This window comes from Girardinichthys multiradiatus, chromosome 24 (genome assembly GCF_021462225.1).
Source record: "Girardinichthys multiradiatus isolate DD_20200921_A chromosome 24, DD_fGirMul_XY1, whole genome shotgun sequence".
Taxonomy (NCBI): Eukaryota; Metazoa; Chordata; class Actinopteri; order Cyprinodontiformes; family Goodeidae; genus Girardinichthys; species Girardinichthys multiradiatus.
Window position 1 is genome coordinate 780203 of NC_061816.1, and position 21779 is coordinate 801981.

Consider the following 21779-nt stretch of genomic DNA (forward strand, 5'->3'; position numbering starts at 1 on the left):
CAATTTCAAAATAAGAGCTTTTTTTTCCCCGGGAGATCCTGGGACAGAAATGAATCAAGAACCCAGAACATTCAGAACCAAAGCTCCAGTTCTTCCCTAATTAGGTTCTAAAAGTGGAAAATAAATACAGCAGCAGGACTTCATGCTTTTCAATTTCAAAATAAGAGCTTTTTTTCCCCCGGGAGATCCTGGGACAGAAATGAATCAAGAACCCAGAACATTCAGAACCAAAGCTCCAGTTCTTCCCTAATTAGGTTCTAAAAGTGGAAAATAAATACAGCAGCAGGATTTCATGCTTTTCAATTTCAAAATAAGAGCTTTTTTTCCCCCCAGGAGATCCGGGGACAGAAATGAATCAAGAACCCAGAACATTCAGAACCAAAGCTCCAGTTCTTCCCTAATTAAGTTCTAAAAGTGGAAAATAAATACAGCAGCAGGATTTCATGCTTTTCAATTTCAAAATAAGAGCTTTTTTTCCCCCGGGAGATCCGGGGACAGAAATGAATCAAGAACCCAGAACATTCAGAACCAAAGCTCCAGTTCTTCCCTAATTAGGTTCTAAAAGTGGAAAATAAATACAGCAGCAGGATTTCATGCTTTTCAATTTCAAAATAAGAGCTTTTTTTTCCCAGGAGATCCGGGGACAGAAATGAATCAAGAACCCAGAACATTCAGAACCAAAGCTCCAGTTCTTCCCTAATTAGGTTCTAAAAGTGGAAAATAAATACAGCAGCAGGACTTCATGCTTTTCAATTTCAAAATAAGAGCTTTTTTTCCCCCCGGGAGATCCGGGGACAGAAATGAATCAAGAACCCAGAACATTCAGAACCAAAGCTCCAGTTCTTCCCTAATTAAGTTCTAAAAGTGGAAAATAAATACAGCAGCAGGATTTCATGCTTTTCAATTTCAAAATAAGAGCTTTTTTTTCCCTCGGGAGATCCGGGGACAGAAATGAATCAAGAACCCAGAACATTCAGAACCAAAGCTCCAGTTCTTCCCTAATTAGGTTCTAAAAGTGGAAAATAAATACAGCAGCAGGATTTCATGCTTTTCAATTTCAAAATAAGAGCTTTTTTTCCCCCGGGAGATCCGGGGACAGAAATGAATCAAGAACCCAGAACATTCAGAACCAAAGCTCCAGTTTTTCCCTAATTAGGTTCTAAAAGTGGAAAATAAATACAGCAGCGGGATTTCATGCTTTTCAATTTCAAAATAAGAGCTTTTTTTCCCCCGGGAGATCCGGGGACAGAAATGAATCAAGAACCCAGAACATTCAGAACCAAAGCTCCAGTTCTTCCCTAATTAGGTTCTAAAAGTGGAAAATAAATACAGCAGCGGGATTTCATGCTTTTCAATTTCAAAATAAGAGCTTTTTTTCCCCCGGGAGATCCGGGGACAGAAATGAATCAAGAACCCAGAACATTCAGAACCAAAGCTCCAGTTCTTCCCTAATTAGGTTCTAAAAGTGGAAAATAAATACAGCAGCAGGACTTCATGCTTTTCAATTTCAAAATAAGAGCTTTTTTTCCCCAGGAGATCCTGGGACAGAAATGAAAAATCCTTACCCCAAATCACCCCGGAAAACATGAGCAATTTTCAGAATAAAAGCAGTGGCTGATCAGCCTAAATTGCATTTTTCAACCTAAAATCTACAAACATTTCAAAACAAAAGTATTTCAATATTAAAAAAAAAAAGATTTTATTACAAAAACACATTAATAGCAGAAACCGGTAACAAAGTGTGACATAAATCAGTTCTCCATCCCTGCTGGACCTTCAGGCTCACATACGTCACACAGGTTCTCCTCCAGGTGGAGCCATCCCTGGCAACCGTTGCTATGGCAGAGACAGGGCACTTCCTGCGTCTGATCTCTGGTGGAGGTGTGAAGGTTAGAGGAGTAGTTCCAGGTGAGCTCAGTGCCAGATTTAATGAGCCTGATGGACACAAAGGGCACCATTAAAACCCGCCTGAAATAAAAAGGGAGGGGCCTAATGTGACTCCTCCTCCTGACCTGCTGGTGAAGAAGGCGATGACGGGGAAGGCCGGGTCGTGAGAGTCCGTGAAGACGTTCTGGATGAACAAGTTGGGCTGACAGCTGTGCTGTGGGTCGGAACCAAGATGAAACGTGATCAGCGGGTCAGAAACAGAATTTATTAATACTAAAGAGGCAAATAACGTTTAAGATGTTATAGAAAATAACATCTGTTATATGTCATGACTTAAATAAATGTGTAAAAAGTATTATTTTCTAAATATTACGCGGATGACTTGATGTAAATCAGTTCTGTGGGAATTCTTTCCTGAGAAAAATATCTAAATATTAAAAAAGCTGAATGAAAACAATGTGTGAAAAATAAAGAAAAACACATTAAAGATAAATATTCACATTTAAAACCCTAATAAATCTTTAAATGTGCTATTGAATCTTAATAATATTTCTTAAGAAACTTTAACTGCATATAAAAATTACCAAGAAGCTCAACAAAATGAAATATTTAATGCTTAGATTCTTTTTTCCCAAACTATATATTTTAAGTTCAAATCATCCCAATAAAACATTCACATCCCTACGGATTTAAATACATGTTGAGGCAAACAAATCAAAGTTGCAAACAGATATAATTTAGCTGCAGGTTTAGCTCGTTACTAAGCTCTACATTTAGGTGCAGCAGCGCCCCCTTCTGGTGATGAAATGAAACACAGGCAGCTCCAGAGATTCAAACATCTTCAACATTTTTGTCCCTCATGTCAGAAAGTGAAACCAGATTAAATAGAGTGAAATATTTCAAGCTTTTATTTCTGGTAGCTTTGATGGTTCTGGATGACAGCGAATGAAAACCCAACATCCAGAGTCTCAGAACATCAGAACATTACACCTGATCAATAAAAAGGGCATTTAAAGAGAAATTCTGAAGACGACGCTCATTTCTATGAACTCAGTATGTGGTCTGGGCTCCTTTTGCATGAATTTCTGCATTAGTACGACAGGGCATGGAGGAGATCAGCCTGTGGTTCTGCAGGGGTGTTCTGGAAGCCCGGGTTGCTTTGAGAGTGTAGCAGCCTTCTGCATTGTTGGTTCTGGTGTCTCTTATCTTCCTCTAGACAGAACTCCATTGATTCTCTATGAGGTTCTGGTCAGTCCAGTTTGCTGGCCAATCAGCCACAGTACCACCATGGTCATTGGACCAGCTTTTGGTACCTTTGGCAGTGTGGGTCGGTACCAAGTCCTGCTGGAAAATGAAAGCAGCATTTCCATGAAGCCTGTCAGCAGAAGGAAGCATAAGGTGGTCTACAATGTCCTGGTAGATGGCTGTGTTGACTGTGGACATTAGAAAATCCAGTGGACCAGAACCAGCAGATGACACGGTACCCCAAACCATCGCTGACTGGAGAAACTTCACACTGGACTTCAGGCAACCTGGATTCTGGTCCTCTCCACTCATCCTCCAGACTCTGGGACCTTGATTTCCAAATGAAATGAAAATTGTACTTTCATCTGCTGCAGGTGGATGCCGGTTCTGGTTCTCCTCAGCCCATGTGTAGGATCCATTCATGCGTAGTGGATCTTGATACTCTTGACTCTCCTCTCCAGGTGAAGCTCCACCAGATTCCTGAATGGATTCTGCTTGACAATCCTCTCAAGGCTGCAGTTCCACCTGTTGCTGGAGCACCTTTTCCTACCACACTTCTTCCTTCCACTCAACTTTTTGTGACTATACTTGGATGCAGCACTAATTGACCTTTTTCCTTGTGGTGGGTGTCAATTCCCCATGATAATGCAGACCATAATATGTCCAGTACATAGCATTTTTAAGGTAGAAATGCTATTTTAAAATTAATCTGATGTAATATTGTAGTTTTCTGAGACAAAGAATGTTGGTGTTTCCCTCTCTGTGAGCCAGAATCATCAACATTTCCAGAAACCAAGGTGGAAATATTTCCGTGTATGTGTGATGGATCTATATGATCGATGAGTGTCACTTTCTGACATGAGGGACAAAGATGTTCTAATCTTTGGAGCTGGACCGGTAGACCTGTAGGTTCTGTCTTCTAGGGGGCGCCCCCTGGTGGACACCTCAGTGACGGACTCACGTTAATGAAGCGGCTCACGTTTCCTTCCTTGGTGGCGTCAATGAAGCAGACGTCCTTCTGGGCTGCTCGTTTTAAACTCTTCTCACCGTTCGGACTGCTGTCTTCCTGTCTGTCCATCACCACGGCAACCCTCACCTCAGACAGACCGCCTGAATAAACCCAGTAAGAACAGTGAGTTTGGTGCAGACTGCAGGTACCATCATCATGTGTGACTCGGGTTTTGCTGGTAACCTGCTGATAGAGACGTTGCATCAGAACCTCCAAGCACCACCGTCTTCACCTGGTCCAGAAACATCAGAATTTACTCAGCGGGAAGAAATCATCTAAGACAAGTGTTGCTGTAACGGACTAACACCTTGTCCTGGTCCTGAGGCGTGCTGCTGGACTCGTTGGGTCTCTGGATCACCGGGACGTGTCTCATAGCGGAGGTCGGAGAGGAACCGGGCGGCGGCGGCGGCAGCGTCTCCACCAGGTCGCCGCGCGCCTCCAGGATGGGCGGGGCCAGCCACTCGGTGACCACCTCCACCTCGTCATCAGACGGGAGCTCGGCCCGGGTCAGCTTCGCTGGCGACGCCTCTGTGGGACTCTGGGGCCTCTGCAGAACCACGCCTGTCCAGGAAAAACCGTGTTTAGCCAAGCTGATGTCATCACTGACATTTCTTTTTAATTCTATTCAAAAACTAACAAAAACAGGGAAGAACTGATCAAAATTAAGGAAAAATTCAATAATGCATTTAAAATATGAATTAAAATATGCTAAACAGGCAAATAATGTGAGATAAAACCAGAATATATAAAGTAATACAAATATTCTGGAAACGGGAGTAAAGATATGGATGAAATGTTCACCAGGTCGATATAAAACCTTCTAAAGACACTAATAAAAATGATTAATAATCAGGAATAAACCCTTTTTATTGGGTAAATTAAACCTCAGTAAAAATGACTGAATTACTCCAGCAGGAGATGAGAAGTAGCCGGGTCGGTACGTAAACGGCGAGGCCCACCTGCGTAGATGCAGACAAACGTGCCTCGGTCCAGGTCGTCACGGCAACGGACACCCCAGCCTCGGTCCTCCGTCTGAAAGACCTGGAGACGGACTCTGATGCCTCTCTGGACCAGCCGGTTCTGGCAGCGGGACCGGTCGCAGTCACACCAGGGCCCACATTCATACAGCCTGGAGGAAGAGGAGGGGTCACGTCAGCAGCTCTCTGGGTGGAGGGTAAAGGATCCAGATGTTCCTGACCGTTCTCACCCTGACCGGACCGGCTCCAGCAGCCGGTGGTGTCGATAGCCCCGGCCCCCGGTCGTCATGGCAACGCAGGCGCAGTGCTCGGCGTCGGTGCAGCCGTCACTGCAGTCGCAGCAGGTGTGGAACAGAGTTGGGCCGGGGCTCAAGAAGCAGCCGTGCGGCCAGCGGTCCTTCCTGTATCGGAAGTCCGCGGGTCGGGACTTTCCTTCCCCCACGCACAGCTCCACCGGTGTCGGCTCCACTCCCCGGCTCAGGTCCTGCTGTGTTTTGACCGGCAGAGGGGAAGGGTCCAGCTGAACCAGGTGGTTGAAGGTGAAGAAGTCCACCTGGAGCGGGAAGAGGACCGGTTCAAAGTGAGTTCTAAGATAAAGGATGAGGTTTTGGTTCTGAAGTCCACCTGCAGGATGTCGTAGCTCTCCGTCGCCGACAGGAAGCACATCACGTCCTCAAAGTTGCGCAGACTCTGTCCACATGGAGCCTTGTAGATGACGTCCCAGTTTTCCTCCTGAGCGTCCCCGCCGTGTGCGAACGGAGACATCAGCGGCATGGCGCTTAGCCTCTTAAAGCCGCAGAGCAGCGGGACCTTCAGGGGGTTCTGGCCGTACAACAGCGAGCAGGACTGAGGGATTTTGGGTAAACCGGGCAGGCAGGACTGTGAACAGACACAGAGAGATCATCAGGGTTTGTCTCAGAAGGATCCTGGTTCTGTTTCCAGATGTGTATTTACCTTGCAGCAGCGGTGAGGGTGGTAATGCAACTGGACCGGAGCCAGAGGAGGTAGCAGCTCCTCTCTGCCAGCAGAGGGCGACAGTCCATCGAAGAGGCAGACAGGTGTGGCAGAGGAGGTGGGGCAGAGAGCTGACAGTGGCCCCCCTGCAGACACAACCATGTAGGTCACCCAGAACCCCCAACGGCACCAAGACACATCTAGATCAGGACTTACCTGAAACAATGAGCACCTGGACCACGGAGGAGTCCTGGTCCTGAGGAGACCCAGAGGGGTAGCAGTCCAGACACTCTAGCATCCTCTGAGCCCGAACGTACTCTGATAGAAACAGAACCATCAGAACACGGGGAAACACCCAGGACAGTCTGGACTACAGTCAGGACAGATCAGTACCTTTATCTTTAGCGGTTTTCCTCTGCAGGGCCTGCTTCAGGTGGCCCAGATACTGAAAGACCCCGGTGAAAACCTGCTCCACGTCCTTTTCCGCCCAGAACGTCTTAGCCCTCTCTGCAGGACAAAGACCAGCAATTATTTACAAGTTAAACCGCAGAACAAATAAAAAGTATCAACTTAAGCAATAAAGTGCTCCGTTTGCTGCTAGATGACATCAAAAAAAAAAAAAAACCAAAAAGATTTGGACCAACGGTGTGATTCTGCAGCAGAACCTGAATATAGCTGTTGTAACTTGCCCTAACCAATATGGCGGCCACTAGCAGCATTCAGACCGGACGGTATAGCTGAAAATCTCAGCTTTGTCATAGAATCTTGTTTAAATCATTTAATAACACAGTAAGACCAGTTAACTCTCAAGCGGAGGGTCTGTGGGCTCCACAGTCTGTACTGGTTTAATCTTACCCACGTCCCGTGGATCCAACACGTCCACCATGTCCACGGGCAGCTAGCAGTGCTCAGCTAGCCTAGGATATCACAGCTGAACTTTAGCTAGTACCGAGTTAAACCAGCGCGAACAACTAAGCAGCTCTAAAATGGTTTCGACCCAGTCTACGCTGGTTCTGATCCACTCTGCTAACTGCTAACTCAAAGTGGAAACCGCAACATATTATTAGAGGGAATAAGCTGCACATTTAAACACCAGCTTTGTTTTGGACCGCAAACTACCGCCACCTGCAACACAATCCGGCCTGATTCATTGTCTGGAGCCTTCTTGGTTCAAGCGGGCCGCCGTAGAATGGACGCGAAGGTTTTAATTCCCTGACTTCTGTCTGACAGGTAAAACAGTTTATTATTTTTTTAATAAGTCAGGCAAAATATGCACCAACTTAAAGGCCATCCACCAGAAATAGGAAAAACCTATCTACTAATAATCATCTGTATCTTCCATTGTAATTAAACATCAATCACACTGAGGTTTAACAACAGTAAAATTAACAAATACAAGCAAACATGCGTGCGATCCATCTTTGTAAAACTAGTTGAGCTTTTAATTTCAAAATAAAAGTATAAAAGCATTCTTCGGCCTGCTAGTCAAAACTCAGGGTTTATGGTCGTACATGGACCTCGCGGTACCCTGTACTTCGTTTGCGAAATGACAGCATACACAACCATCTGTCATCACTTTCATAATCCAGTTATATATGAAAAATAAATCAGTATGTAACTGGGGGCTCAGGAGAAGGTGTTGCTGGTTATACTGGGAGGGGCAGCGGTCCCAGTCAGCAACTCACTTCCGGTTGTGTTTTGTAACAGTTTGATAAGTACTTACATAACTTCAGATGAGGAGTGAGAAAGATCGGAGAGAAGACTGGTGAGAAGGTTAACCAGTCTGACACCAACCTGGACCACCAGACAGGTACAGCTGATCTACTTCTGTTACTGGGTTTACCAGTTTAACTTCATCTCCCAGTGTGGAGCAGTTCCACCAGTGGAGGACTAAAGGAGAGTCAGAACTAAAAACTCTTTTGGTATTTTTCATGGAACAAACCAGATTTAAAGTCTGCTGCTCATTCTTCTGTTGTCTGCTTCAGGTGAAGGTTAAACTAAAACCTCCTGGTCTGAGATGTCTGCAGTGAGGCGGTCAGTGAGCGAGGCCTTCTGGGCCATGTGTGCTGCAGACTCCATGTCCATGCCAGTCCACTGGTACTACAACATCCAGGACATCAGGAGGGACTTTGGAGGCTGGATATCAGGGTTTAACACGCCTGCAGACAGACACCCGTCCAGCATCCTGAGTCTGTCCAACACAGGTAGCAGAACCTGACAATCCTCCCATCTTTAATCATAAATGGAACATCAGGCTCCTCTAAATATTCATTTATGTTTTCAGTGTTTACATGTGTCCAAGCTCCAGTTACGATAAGAGGTCTCCAACCACTTGTGCAGGAATTATTTATCTGAAGAAAACCATATCGGTGTAATCTTATCAGGCGCTTGCTTTCTGATGATGAGTTGTTAAAAATAAATGTTAATGAACAGACGTAGAACCAGAGAGTCCCGGGAACACAGCCCTGAGGAACTCCTCACTCAATAAGTTAGCATCTTTTCTGGTTATTTACCTTTGCTCTGTTACAGAAACCATCCTTAATGTTTCCATCTGCTTGTTATTATGTGTTGTGTTGCAGCCGGCAGCGGTCGGAGTGCCTGGTCCACTGGGGCAAAACGAGCTGATGTTGTTGGTAACATCATCCTACATGAGAAGCTGGAACTGTGGAGGTTCTCCAATGGCTCGGTCCACTATCACCAAGGTACGGGTGCTGAAAACAACAACTGTATACATTTATATTAGTTAGATGGTGCTTCTTGCATTCATTTGTGATGTTCTGTCATACAGTTACTTCTTCATCATCTTTCTGGTTCTGCAGGTCTTCAGGCTGGAGACAACACCCTGAACATCCTCTGCTCGCTCCGAGTTGCTCGGACGATTGTCTCCAGGCGTTTCACTGACGTCTCCCAGCCGGACGCTCGTGGTGCCGTTTTGTCCGACTACGTCCAGTTCCTGACCACGCCCGGCTCACACGCAGACACCTACGCCGAGTCCTTCCACCGCTCGTTCTTCGCAGACTGGCAGGATAGCAGACCGACTTCTCCAAGTGAGGTAAACAAAGAGCTCTTATCCAGCTCCTGGTAATTACCACATCTATTCTGACTCGGTTCTCTGTGCTCTTCAGGTTCTAAGATTTGCAGAGAAACGATCCAAACAGATGCTGAGCTCCCAACATCCTGACAGCCAGCTGGATGCCATCGGTTGCCTTCCCATGATTCTGCCCTTTGTGTTGTTGTCTGCTTCCGCCAGTGAAGATCAAGCTGTGAGCAAACATGGTTCATGTCCATCTTCAACCATTCCTGAGGATCCCACCTCATCTTAATCCCTATCCTTCCTCAGGTTTCAGCAGCTGTGGAGTTCGTGAAGCTCACCCATCCTCACCCCAACGTGCCTGAGTATGTGAAGATCTACAGCCGGGCGCTGCATGCCGTGCTGGGTGGAGGCAGCGTCCGCCAGCAGGCAGAGTATGCTCTGAGGAGGCTGGAGGTCTGGGACACCTGCCAGAGCTACAGCTACAAGGCCTCCAGGTCGGTCTGAACCGGTGCAAACAGCTCTAGGCTTTGTGATGTTGTCAGTAAAACTCAGCAATGCCCAAAGGTTAAGGAACATCAGAAAAAGGGTTTTGTGCTGAAACAACTTTTAAATAAGAAGTCAACTTAAATCAGTTTTTCTTTCTCTGAATGTTTCAGGTTTCCTGCATCTTCTGAGGAGAGGCTGAAGGTCCACCAGAGTGCTGTAAACCAGCTGGGCCTGGCCTGCTACAACAGAGGTCCGAATCTGTCCGAAGCTTTACTTTGACTTTTCATGCTAACTTTATCTAACAACCTGTGAACCTTGTTGGTTCAACAACAGGGGCTTTGTCCAGCTTGTTCTTCCTCGCCTACGAGTTTCATGATGACCCTAAAGGAGGAATCCTGACAAACACAAACTGTGGAGGTTAGACCTCAAGATTAGATTTTTTATCTGTTTATTGTTTGTTGTGTTGTAGCCAAAGTTTCTTGTTGTGCAAATCTTCTAAAAATAGTTTTTCTGAGGTTGATTCAGGAATTTATCTGCAGAGTTTCATGAATAAGTTAGACTCTACTGTTACTTTCCTTCCATTAAAATGTAAAAAAGTTTGAATTGCAGAAACAATTAAATGGCGTTGGGATGGGCGGAGCTTGATCAGGCCGTTGAAGCTGTCCAATCACAGCAGATCAGATTTTTCTGTTTAGTATTTTCTGTAAATTCTCCAGAAATATTCATGAAAACTAGGAGAAGGAAACTCAGCCACGGTGTTCTGGATCATATCCAGCTTTTAATGTGTTGCTGGTTCTGGTCTCCAGGTGAAAACTGTAACCGCGGGTCGGCGCTCGGGGCCCTGCTGGGGGCCGGGGCCGCCTACAGCGGAGGGGGCATCCCTCAAGAGTGGAAGGATGAACTGAGAGCAGCTCAGGAGCTCCTCCCCGACATCCTGAAGAAGATGCTTTGAGAGGAGGAGCTCCCCCTGCTGGAAAGGGGGACAACTGTTACAACAAGAGAAACGCGCTGCAGTTTTCTGGTTCCAGAACTTTTGGTTTACATTCATTACACATTTATTTAACTTTATTTCCTTAATAATCTGAATGCAGATAGGAATTTTTTATTCCTGAATAACATGTAAGAATATTCTGAAACATCTTGTCGACATTTCTTTTCAAAGGGAGCTTTATTAAATAAGGAATTATATTTATTATTTTTGCTTTAGTCTATTGTTTCCAGTTTGAAACCTTTAATTAAAAAACATAAACCTGCATGAAATCAGTTAAAAACAATAAAAGACAAAATGGTGAATTTCTTGTGTCTTTATTTCACATCTGAGGACAATTTATTCTGGTTCTGTTGACAGATTTAACTATTACTGATGGATATATTCAATAAAGAGACAAATCTCACATTTAAACCCACTTTTTTACTCTAATTTAGAGTTTAGTGCCAATAAAAAAGACTGATAAAAACTACTTGAGTATAGAGGTTTAAAATCGTAACTGCTGTGAACTAAGATCATTCAGAAATAAATTGGTGGCATTTTATCCTGAAACCAGGAAGACAAACATGATGAGCTTTTATCTGTCAGACGTGTTTTTCTGTTGGGGGTTTCTGTGTGTTTGTGTTTCTCTGTGAACTTTGATCAGTTTAAAACAAGCATGGCGTCCATCAGCAGAGGAACGACAAGCGTCTTCTTCTTACTGCTCATAATGACTTTCCTCCCAGCATGCACCGGGACCCCAGGAGGTCAGTCCTGTTTCTTCTTCCTCCTTCAGCTCTTCTTCGTCTTATTATTTGTCTGTTTTCACCCATCAAGCTCTACCTGAGCGCTATACCTGACAACAAATTGGGGTTGATCACACTTTAACCATTAAGATACATTATGTTTTACTACTTTTACATTATAATTTGACTAAAAGAGCCATAGTTTTAATATAATATTCTGTCAGATTCTCCGTGCTGTAAACAAGTTCAATAAGTAAAAGATCACCAGCACATGTTGAACTAAGCTGACTTTGTTCCATCTAATTTTGTTCTTTAGTTGAATTTCAGTTCTAACCAAATTACAGTTTTTCTCATTTTTATTCATAAACTGATCCAAGTGAATACCTTAATAATGATGCGTTATACTTACTTCAGATGTTGGCCCTTGAAATGATATGTTTCAGCTGCAACTTGCAAACCAGAAGGATTTTCTACCTGGGTTCAGCTGTTACTAGCATTAGTGTTCAACCACTAAGGGACCATGTGGTTATCCAGAGGCTGGACTGTGTGCCAAGCTCAAAGAACTGCAGCTAAACCGCTTGACGCAGCCTTTTATGCCTTTGGCAGCCATTTTGGATTTAGAAGTCTGAGGTTTGGCTTCTGGGGCTTCTCAGATCACTTTGCCATCATTTTAAGGCCAATATTCTGACTTCTGGACCGAACTGGAATTGCACCATGAGACATCTCCCCATCAATAAAGTTATGTTACCATGGTTACCTACCGTTGTGCTCTCAGCAACAAGGCTAGCTTATCTATAAAACAACATAAAAGCAGTTCTGTCAGTGCCCAGACATCAACCTGGGTCTTAAATGAACTCATCCCAGTGTTGGACCCCAACTTTTAGGACATAATCTAATGTTCTCCACTGCTTGGTAAAGTTCTGTAACCACAACCCAGACCCAGTGAAGTTAGGATGTTGTTTAAAACCTAAATTCAAACTGAGAAACTTTGTTTTTCTGCAAATATTCACTCATGATTTTTTTCTTATTATGAATTTGATGCCTGCAGCACATTCCAACACAGCTATGTTTACCACTGTGTTACATCACATGTATCACTCAATAAGCGTGCGGGAACTCAGCACACTAATTGCTGAAGCTTTGCAGCTTCAAGAATTTAAATGTGGACCCATCAGACCACAGCACACTTTCCCAGTTTGGGTCAGTCCATCTCACATGAGCCCGGGTCCAGAGAAGCCGGCGCCGTTTCTGGGTGTTAGTCTTTGCCTGGTAGCGTTTTAACTTGTAGACGTAGGGACGAACTGTGTTAACTGACAAAGGTTCTGAAGTGTTCCTGAGCTCATGTGGTGATATCTGTTACGGTTTAATGCAGTGCCTCCTGGGGGGTCAAAGGTCACGGCATTCACTGTTGGTTTCTCCAGATTCTCTGAGTCCTTTTACGGGCTGTAGATAAATTCCCTCAGTTGTACGTTGAGGAACATTGTTCTTAAACAGTTGGACTATTTGCTCACTCAGTTGTTCCCAAAGGGGTGAACCTCGGCCCATCCTTGCAGGTGGACTACTGAACCTTTCAGGGAGGCCCCTTTTATACCCAATCATGACCCTCACCTGTTTCCAGTTAACCTGTTCACCAGTGGAATGACCCAAACAGCATTCCTCAACTTTCCCAGTCCGTTGCCCCTGTCCTGTCAGCTCTGTTGGAACATGTTGCAAACATTAAATTCAAAACGAGGAAATATTTGCAAAAAAACAACAAAGTTTCTCAGGTTGAACATTAAAGACCTTGTCTTTGTCGTGGATTCAGCTGCATTTAGGTTGAACAGGATTTATAAATCTTTGTGTATCCATAATCACATTTTACTGAAATTAAAAGAAACACAGAATTTATGTCTGTTTCTGAATGGATTTTACGACATGTTTGGAAAATGCAGAATTCCTACTAAATATCCAACATCACACATCATATGTGGACTTCCCCACAGCAGATCAGCAGGTAAATGGCAGTTTGGCATTTTCTGTAGGATCATCTTACTCATGCAGGCCGTAGTAATATTTATTCACTACTGACAATAATGTAGCCGCTAGTGATCTGCTGTAGAAGCTTTCTAATGCCAGCAGCTACCAGCTGAAGATGATCTTCTGCTGATGGTTGGCTCCATCCCTTGCATATTTCCATACAGAAGGAATGTTTATGCTCCGACATGAAGCCAGTGGTTTCCTGCATCGAACTCGTCGGGCTAACTCTTTACTGGAGGAGCTGAGGCTAGGCAACCTGGAGCGGGAATGTTATGAGGAGAAATGTTCCTTCGAGGAGGCCAGGGAGATTATTCCCCAGACCCAGCAGCTGGTGAGTCAGGACTCAGCCTAATGATCTTCATATGTTTCATAGATACAATCTTCACATCATTTTCACTGGCCCGTGTTCCCTCTGTGTTCAGGAAAACTTCTGGAGGACATACACAGGTACTAATGAATTGAACATTTCCAGTTTCTCCAGTAAGAACCCATCCTCGACTGTCGTTTTCTGTTTCATTTCCAGCTGTAGACCTCTGCTTATCATCTCCTTGTAAGAACGGAGCAACCTGCACCCGTCACTACAACACCTACATCTGCAAATGTGCTCCAGGTTTTCACGGATCCAAATGTGACAAGGGTAGGAACATCTCTCACTGAGAACCATACCTGTCACGTTTTGGATTTGAAAATAAGGGAAATGTTCTGGGGCCCGCTGTGAGCCATCCCACGACCCCGACCAAGCTCCAGTATCCCTTGCATTTTAGCACAGGTGTACAAGATATCTAAAAGAACCACTTGTCAACCACTAACAGACTACAATAAGCCTACCTTTCTTGACACTGAATGCTGTGGACATTCCTATGTTATAACAGAGCCTAAATGAAACACAAAAGGGGTTCAAGCACATTTATTTATTTAACACATTTTCAGTTTATATATAAATTGCTTGTCTTTAGGTTAAACATTTACATTTTATTTAAATTTCTCATGTTCACTCAGGTGGCTCTCTTCACTAAAGACTTATTATCCAGATTTGTTACAGACTTTGCATCCTTTAAGACTCGTTTGGATGGAGTGTATTTGTGGCCTGGGCCAGAGTGGTTGATTTTACATGACAGTAAAGCACAAACCGTGCTGTTGTCTAATGACATCTTATTCTCTGTAACAATCTTTCTTACCATACTGAACACTCTTTCAGAACTGGCATTGCTGTGGGGAATGCATAGTAAAGCCTTCATTAATCTTGGCAGCTCACTGAACCTCACATCTTTCCCTACCAGACCCCAGAATCTGTCAGTTTTGTCTTCTTGAGGGAGATGCTTGCTATCTGTCACCTGTTAGTCAATGAGTTCCTCTCAGCCTATCCTCACTCAAGATCAACTGAGGGAAAGGGCCCCTAGCCTTGCCACTGTAATGTAAAACAAGTGTTTGACTGAACATTGCAGATCTAAACCATGCAATATTCATTTATTCATTTAATCAATGAGGAACTGACTCTAACATCTACCTGTCCCTGGAGTAATGTCAAGGCGAGCAGCAGGGTCCAGCACTTTCATGTCCTTCAGGAGTGGATGGTCAAGAGGAAAGGAGGAGAACATCTTCTGAAGCACTGCTTCATAGAATCTTCTCACAGATCTACAACAGCATAAGAGTAAACAAAAAACACTACAGCCTATAATCTCATACTGTGAAAAGATGATATAATTAAATAACTGCTGGGTAATAAAAACTGAAAGATTTTCTTCTCCGCTGACACAGGGAGCTCTTTCCTTGCCATGAATGCCTTTGTTTCTGCTCCTATAAAGAGCTCTTCATCAGCCAGCTGATGTCCTTCTCCATACTCCACCTCCTTGAGAGGTACACCCATGATGCTGGTATGAGGAACCCCAGGATCCTCTTGATCAGCCTGCAGATCTCCTCTTCAAGTTTGTGAATCTGCACGGCCTCTGACTGAAGAAAATATAATTGGTCACACTGTAATAAAAAGGCTACAATAAGTACAACCATATTTAATTCATCCAATATGATTGACACCCACCTGGAAGACAATATTAAATTCATATAAAGGCTTAAGGGCAGCACTCAGGAACATGAAGTAAGCCTTCACGATTGGATCATGCAGATGGCTTGCTAGATCGCGCACTTTGGCACTCCTCTCCACCTCCTCATGACTGTTAAAGTAGGCCTACAGTACATATGGACACAGGGTGGCAATTCATGGTTAAAATGAAAATCTAGCATAGTTAACTGTGTATATATCTGCTGGAGTTACCATCCTTACCTGTAGTGCATCCCACTGGTTCAACACTCTCTGGATGCAGGTTAGCAGACTCAGCCATCTGGTGCTGCAGTACCTGAGGAGCTTCAGGTGGTCTGAATCAGTGAAATCTACAAACCCTTTGTAGAGTTCACATCTTTTTGCACTGAAAAATAGAAAAATGTTTATAAGAATAATAACTGCAGACCTAGAAAAAATAGAAGTCCTATTTACTTTATTTGCATCTACCTTTTATCAAAGTGGGTGTATATCCCCACCAGGATGTCTTCCACCGGTACCTGGGCTGCTCTGATGCCACAGCCCTTGCTGACTGATGTCGTTCCTTCCTCCGTGGGAGACATTAAATCGCAGTTACAAATCTTACAGAACGCGTGACCGTGCCCCATCCTGCTCTTCTTTAGAAAAGAAAATTCGCTGTCCCATTTTTCAAGATATTTGCACAATGTCTTTCTTTTTCTGACAGAAATGCCTTCCCTTTCGTCACATCTATCCATTTCTCTCCTTTGTTGTTCCAGGTTTGTTCCCGCTGTCGCGAGGCTAGTGACAGAATTCAGACAAAGAAGCAGAGGAATGTTTTTTTATTATTATATTATAATACGGGAGATTTACGGGAGAATACTAGTATGGGAGGATGGCGGGAAAGAGGGGTAAAACACGGTAGTTTCCCGGCCAAAACGGGAGACTTGACAGCTATGCTGAGAACACGCTCCTGATGGTCCTTGTTGATGTGGAAGTTGTTCTGTTTCTGTCCATTCGCAGTACGTTCAACCTCAGCCAGATGTCGCAACAGAAATGGGGGATGCGAGCATTTCTGCAGAGAGAATCCAGACCATTCCCTGGTCTGTTTCTGTGCTCCAGGATACAGTTTGGATCAGGACAACAGCACCTGTCTGCCTCAAGGTCTGAACGCTAATAGAGGTTGACTTTCAAACAGCTTCTGATCACTGGGAGTTCTTTCCTGGATTTTAGAACTAAAAGACATCTTATTTACATTCATTCCGGCTGTAGATGGGTTCTGCTGGGAACCAAAGCTTCCCAGCAGAACATTAGACTGTGAGATGGTCAAAGGTTTTAATGTTCTGGCTTTAAAGAAACATTACAAGAGTTTTTGTCAAATTCACTATTGCATAGTAGGATTCTCTCAGACACATTGGCATTTACAATATCTTCCTCAGGCAGATACTAGATTTACTCAGGTCTTCTATCTGTAATCTTTAGACGATGCCAGGAGATCGTCTGCCAGGCCTTCTATGAAGTAGACTTGGCCAATTCAAAATTTAAATCTCTAACAGTAAAGTGATTTGTCCTTTATTGTGATGGGATTTCTCTTAAAATGTAAAATAAGCTCAAACAGGCAATTAAATTGTAATTCCTAGGATTCCTTGGACTTGGGTCTCATGAATATTACTTGTTCAACATCTTGATTTTTCTGTGTGTTGCTTGTTTGGTATAGATCCAGTCGTTTGTGGAAGACCATTGGTAAATTTTGCCCCGAGGGTTGTTAACGGGCAGATCTGCCCCAAAGGACACTGTCCATGGCAGGTAAGTCCTACACCAAGGTCCACTGAGCTGAACCAGATGATACTCAACCAGAGTACTTCAAAGCTCAGGTTCAAATGTTGACTATGTGTGTTCTGCTGCAGACATTTAATCGACTCATTTCAAGGAACCAACTGAGCTCTACAATCATGTGTAAAGAAGCACATGAGAAATGTGTAAAATGCCTGAGATTTGGGATTGTGAAGCTCTTTGTTTCGGTTTATAGTTCTGCTCTGGTGGGTTAATGAAATGTTTGAATAGGCTGTGCTGTATGAACATAACCAGTTCAGATGTGGAGCCATCATCCTGTCAGATGTGTGGATTCTAACCGCAGCTCACTGCGTCTGGCAGAAACCTTCTGCCATCTTCCACATCTATGTAGGTGAGGTGAATTTGAGTCTTCTGAGGTCAAGCTAACAGACTGGGTCCTTCTGATGATATTTAACCTAAATGTGTGGTCTCTTCAAAGGCAAACATGACCTAAAGAGCGTTGAGAAAACGGAACAGCGGCGGCGTGTGCTCAACATCACAATCCATTCAGACTACAACTATTTGACCTCTGACAGCGACCTGGCCCTGTTGAAGTTGTACTACCCACTGAAACTGAGCCGCTACGTGGTGCCCATTTGCCTCGCCGCTCAGAACAGCACCTTCGCTTGGACGCTGTCCACCGTCCGCCACGCCACGGTGTCCGGATGGGGCCGCCTGGTGGAAGCTGGTCCCACCGCTCGATTCCTGCAGTGGCTGGTGCTGCCAAGGGTCCCTCTGCAGGAGTGCCGCCTCCACTCCCAGCTCAACATCACCAAAAACATGTTTTGTGCAGGGCACAGGAAAGGGGGTCAGGATGCCTGTGAAGGCGACAGTGGCGGCCCACTAGTGGTGCGGTACAAAAAAACATTTTTCCTGACAGGGGTGGTAAGCTGGGGGAAGGGCTGCGCCAAGGAAAACATGTATGGTGTTTACGCCAAAGTTAGCAACTTCCTGGACTGGATTGGGACTGTAATGGCTACTAGATAAAACTGGTTCAGGTCAATGCAGTGTACAACACCATTCTAGAAAAGTAGAAATATTTGTAGAAAGTTACAGTAGTTACATTAACCCTACGATAAGCTTACATTTTACCTTGAATATCTGAAATTAAATGTATTCTGTGGGTTAATATCTGGACAGAAGAGAAGGATGAATGGAAAAGAAATGGTTCATATGACATAGGGTCTGAAATATTTTAATTCTGGTCTTAAACAAATAGCAGAATTCCAGGGATATCTGTATTAATGTCTGTTTTTACAAACAAATGTTCCAGAGATCTAGGTTTACTGCTCACATCAACAACAGCTTAGACAAATGTTCATACAAAGACGTGTAATTCTGTCGTTTTGTATGCAGCAAATATATATAATCAGACAAAAGTGTGTTTTTCTTTCTAGATCATTTCATGTAGCACTTAATCCATGTGGTTCCTTGGTCCTACAGCCTTCATCCAGGGTCTGTATTGCCAATATACAAGTCAGAGGGTGAGACAGGGGTTGAGGAACTGTGTTTCGGACATTTATTACATCCCGTCTTATTGTTCGCCATAGATGTCTGCCACAGATCCAGAAAACTTTGGTTACAACAGAAGGAAGTTAGCCTGTTAGCATCGTTATCTTGTCCAGACACTGCTGACTCTGGAGCCACCGAGCCAACATATGACCATTGACCCTACAGGAACTTTGCTCTATCTGGATAGGTACTAAATGGGCCTAGGTTCACACTGGGCTTCTTGAATGGAACCCATCTATCTCTCTATGTAGGTCTCATCTGGTTTCAAATTGGTCAAAAGAAACTCACCACAAAAAGCACAAACATCTAGGATGTTTATGGGTCCCAATGTTGTCCTGTGTCAAACCCATATAGTTAGCATGCGCCACTTCTGTCACCATCTGAGGCCCATTTTCAGCCAATTTCCTACCTATACGTGCCCCATAAGTACTGTTTGCTAAGCAGGTTTAAGTTAAAATAAAATGTAAATATTCATCTGGGATACAAAACCTGGAGGGAAAAAGCTTTGGTAAAGTTGAGAATGGACGCTAGCTTTAGGCACAGTTTTATTGCTGGTTAGTTTTGTCTTAGCTTGGAGTTCTCAAATGTACTCATACTCGTCGTCTTCCGCTTTATCCGGGACCGGGTCACGAGGGCAGCAGACTCAGCAGAGACGTCCAGACGTCCCTCTCCCCAGACACCTCCTCCAGCTCCTCCAGGGGACCCGAGGCGTTCCCAGGCCAGCCGAGAGACATAGTCCCTCCAGCATGTCGTGGGCCGTCCCCTGGACCTCCTCCCGGTGGGACGTTCCTGGAACACCTCCCGAGGAGGCATCCAGTATAGTTGCCCGAGCCACCTCAACTAGCTCCTCTCGATGTGGAGGAGCAGCGGCTCTACTCCGAGCCCCTCCCGGATGGCCGAGCTCCTCATCCTATCTCTAAGGGAGTGCCCGGCCACCCTACGGAGGAAGCTCATTTCAGCCGCTTGTATCCGTGATCTCGTTCTTTCGGTCATGACCCAAAGTTCATGGCCATAGGTGAGGGGAGGAACGTAGACCGACCGGTAAATTGAGAGCTTTGCTTTTCAGCTCAGCTCTCTCTTCACCACAATGGACCGGCACAGCGCCCCCATTACTGTGGCAGCCGCACCGATCCGTCTGTTGATCTCCCGCTCCATTCTTCCCTCACTCGTGAACAAGACCCCGAGATACTTGAACTCCTCCACTTGAGGCAGGAACTCCCATCCAACCTGAAGAGGACAAGCCACCCTTTTCCGGTCGAGAATCATGGCCTCAGACTTGGAGGAGTTGATCTTCATCCCAGCCGCTTCACACTCGGCTGAGAACCGCCACAGCGCATGCTGTAGGTCTTGGCTAGAGGGGGCCAGCAGGACCACGTCATCTGCAACAAGGAGAAACTAAATCCACCGGTCCCCAAACCAGACCCCTTCCGGCCCTTGGCTGCGTCTAGAAATCCTGTCCATAAAAGTTATGAACAGGACCGGTGACAAAGGGCAGCCCTGCCGGAGTCCAACATGCACCGGGAACAGGTCCGACTTAGTGTTGGCAATGCGGACCAAACTCCTGCTCCGCTCGTACAGGGACCGGATGGCCCCTAGTAAAGGGCCCCCGATTTCATACTCCTGGAGCACCCCCCACAGGGCATCACGAGGGACAGAGTCGAATGCTTTCTCCAGGTCCATAAAACACATGTGGACTGGTTGGGCAAACTCCCATGAACCCTCGAGTACCCTGTAGAGGGTATAGAGCTGGTCCAGTGTTCCACGGCCGGGACCAAAACCACACTGCTCCTCCTGAAGCCGAGGTTCGACTATCGGCCGGACTCTTCTCTCCAATACCCTGGCGTAGGCCTTACCAGGGAGGCTGAGGAGTGTGATCCCCCTGTAGTTGGAACACACCCTCCGGTCACCCTTCTTATGAAGGGGGACCACCACCCCAGTCTGCCAGTCCAGAGGCACTGTCCCCGACCGCCATGCAATGTTGAAGAGGCGTGTCAACCATGACAGTCCCACAACATCCAGAGACTTGAGGTACTCAGGGCGGATCTCATCCACCCCCGAAGCCTTGCCACCGTGGAGCTTTTTAACCACCTCGGTGACTTCAGCCTGGGTGATGAAAGAGTCCAACCCCGAGTCCCCAGCCTCTGTTTTGACCAGGGAACGCATGATGGCAGGATTGAGGAGATCCTCGAAGTACTCCTTCCACCGCCCGATAATGTCCCCAGTGGAGGTCAGCAGTCTCCCACCCCCACTGTAAACAGTGTTGGCGAAGCACTGCTTCCCCCTCCTGAGGCGCCGGACGGTTTGCCAGAATCGGTTCAGGGCCAGCTGGTAGTCCTTCTCCATGGCCTCACCGAACTCCTCCCAGGTCCAAGTTTTTGCCTCTGCCACCACTCGGGCCGTGACATGCTTGGCCCCACGGTACCCGTCAGCCGCCTCAAGAGTCTCACAAGCCAACCACAGCCGATAGGACTCCTTCTTCAGCTTGACAGCGTCCCTTACTGCCGGTGTCCACCACCGGGTTCGGGGATTGCTGCCGCGACAGGCACCGCAGACCTTATGGCGGCAGATACGGGCGGCAGCATCGACAATAGACGCGGAGAACATGGTCCACTCGGACTCTATGTCTCCAACATCCCCCAGAATCTGGACAGCGCTCTCCCGGAGGTGGGAGTTTGAATACATCCCTGGCCGAGGGTTCTGCCAGATGTTCCCAGCAGACCCTCACTATGCGGTGGACAGCTCGGCCCCTCTCTTCACCCGAGTGTCCAAAACATGCGGCCGAAGGTCTGATGATACGACAACAAAGTCGATCATCGACCTCCTGCCTAGGGTGTCCTGGTGCCAAGTGCACTGATGGACACCCTTATGTTTGAACATGGTGTTCATTATGGACAATCCGTGACTAGCACAGAAGTCCAATAACAAAACACTGCTCGGATTCAGATCGGGGAGGCCATTCCTCCCGATCACGCCTCTCCAGGTGTCACTGTCGTTTCCCACATGGGCGTTGAAGTCCCCCAGCAGAATAATAGAGTCTCTGGGAGGGGCACTATCCAGCACCCCCGACAGGGACGCAAAGAAGGCCTGGTACTCTGCACT

General features: G+C 45.6%; 5 protein-coding genes across 7 annotated transcripts in view; 2 read left to right on the forward strand and 3 right to left on the reverse strand.

Moving 5' to 3' along the window:
• LOC124861402 (NLR family CARD domain-containing protein 3-like) overlaps positions 1 to 21779 on the reverse strand; it is a 373247-nt gene that overhangs the window by 205815 nt on the left and 145653 nt on the right. The window lies entirely within an intron of this gene.
• On the reverse strand, positions 1675 to 7200 carry setdb2 (SET domain bifurcated histone lysine methyltransferase 2). Its single transcript, XM_047355245.1, has 12 exons — positions 6928 to 7200; positions 6466 to 6579; positions 6289 to 6390; positions 6073 to 6218; positions 5743 to 5997; positions 5349 to 5671; positions 5101 to 5270; positions 4449 to 4702; positions 4325 to 4373; positions 4094 to 4242; positions 2013 to 2101; positions 1675 to 1935 (listed from the first exon to the last, which is right to left on the reverse strand). The coding sequence occupies exons 1-12, from the start codon at positions 6956 to 6958 to the stop codon at positions 1752 to 1754; spliced, it is 1866 nt and encodes a 621-aa protein (XP_047211201.1). The 5' UTR covers positions 6959 to 7200; the 3' UTR covers positions 1675 to 1751.
• Positions 7597 to 10885, forward strand: LOC124861471. Of its 2 annotated transcripts, XM_047355265.1 has the most exons (10): positions 7597 to 7882; positions 8058 to 8276; positions 8652 to 8774; positions 8892 to 9124; positions 9198 to 9335; positions 9413 to 9600; positions 9763 to 9842; positions 9926 to 10009; positions 10399 to 10501; positions 10552 to 10885. In XM_047355265.1, exons 2-10 carry the CDS (start codon positions 8090 to 8092, stop codon positions 10667 to 10669), a joined length of 1254 nt encoding a protein of 417 aa, XP_047211221.1. In that variant the 5' UTR covers positions 7597 to 7882; positions 8058 to 8089; the 3' UTR covers positions 10670 to 10885. The 2 variants fall into 2 exon arrangements, with proteins under 2 accessions (XP_047211221.1, XP_047211222.1); XM_047355266.1 differs by having other exon boundaries at positions 7599 to 7882; positions 10399 to 10885.
• LOC124861469 (coagulation factor VII-like) lies at positions 11237 to 18547 on the forward strand. The gene is made up of 8 exons (XM_047355263.1): positions 11237 to 11326; positions 13486 to 13652; positions 13744 to 13768; positions 13845 to 13958; positions 16359 to 16499; positions 17053 to 17141; positions 17400 to 17520; positions 17608 to 18547. Exons 1-8 carry the CDS (start codon positions 11239 to 11241, stop codon positions 18153 to 18155), a joined length of 1293 nt encoding a protein of 430 aa, XP_047211219.1. The 5' UTR covers positions 11237 to 11238; the 3' UTR covers positions 18156 to 18547.
• On the reverse strand, positions 14800 to 16311 carry LOC124861488. The gene is made up of 4 exons (XM_047355284.1): positions 15828 to 16311; positions 15603 to 15744; positions 15360 to 15506; positions 14800 to 15271 (listed from the first exon to the last, which is right to left on the reverse strand). The coding sequence occupies exons 1-4, from the start codon at positions 16091 to 16093 to the stop codon at positions 15119 to 15121; spliced, it is 708 nt and encodes a 235-aa protein (XP_047211240.1). The 5' UTR covers positions 16094 to 16311; the 3' UTR covers positions 14800 to 15118.

What these genes read in the sequence shown, in the direction of transcription:
- setdb2 (XM_047355245.1), bottom strand. Translation starts at nt 6,958, where the DNA reads ATGGTGGACGTGTTGGATCCACGGGACGTGG. An exon ending in GTTGGATCCACGGGACGTGG is followed by an intron (nt 6,580 to 6,927) that starts GTAAGATTAAAC and finishes TTTGTCCTGCAG; the next exon opens with AGAGGGCTAAGACGTTCTGG. An exon ending in ACGTGAGCCGCTTCATTAAC is followed by an intron (nt 2,102 to 4,093) that starts GTGAGTCCGTCA and finishes TCCGACCCACAG; the next exon opens with CACAGCTGTCAGCCCAACTT.
- LOC124861471 (XM_047355265.1), top strand. Translation starts at nt 8,090, where the DNA reads ATGTCTGCAGTGAGGCGGTCAGTGAGCGAGGCCTTCTGGGCCATGTGT. An exon ending in CTCGGTCCACTATCACCAAG is followed by an intron (nt 8,775 to 8,891) that starts GTACGGGTGCTG and finishes CTGGTTCTGCAG; the next exon opens with GTCTTCAGGCTGGAGACAAC. An exon ending in CCTGGCCTGCTACAACAGAG is followed by an intron (nt 9,843 to 9,925) that starts GTCCGAATCTGT and finishes GTTCAACAACAG; the next exon opens with GGGCTTTGTCCAGCTTGTTC.
- LOC124861469 (XM_047355263.1), top strand. Translation starts at nt 11,239, where the DNA reads ATGGCGTCCATCAGCAGAGGAACGACAAGCGTCTTCTTCTTACTGCTC. An exon ending in TTCCCCAGACCCAGCAGCTG is followed by an intron (nt 13,653 to 13,743) that starts GTGAGTCAGGAC and finishes CTCTGTGTTCAG; the next exon opens with GAAAACTTCTGGAGGACATA. An exon ending in AAGGACACTGTCCATGGCAG is followed by an intron (nt 17,142 to 17,399) that starts GTAAGTCCTACA and finishes ATGTTTGAATAG; the next exon opens with GCTGTGCTGTATGAACATAA.
- LOC124861488 (XM_047355284.1), bottom strand. Translation starts at nt 16,093, where the DNA reads ATGGATAGATGTGACGAAAGGGAAGGCATTTCTGTCAGAAAAAGAAAG. An exon ending in TACACCCACTTTGATAAAAG is followed by an intron (nt 15,745 to 15,827) that starts GTAGATGCAAAT and finishes TCTATTTTTCAG; the next exon opens with TGCAAAAAGATGTGAACTCT. An exon ending in AATTTAATATTGTCTTCCAG is followed by an intron (nt 15,272 to 15,359) that starts GTGGGTGTCAAT and finishes TATTTTCTTCAG; the next exon opens with TCAGAGGCCGTGCAGATTCA.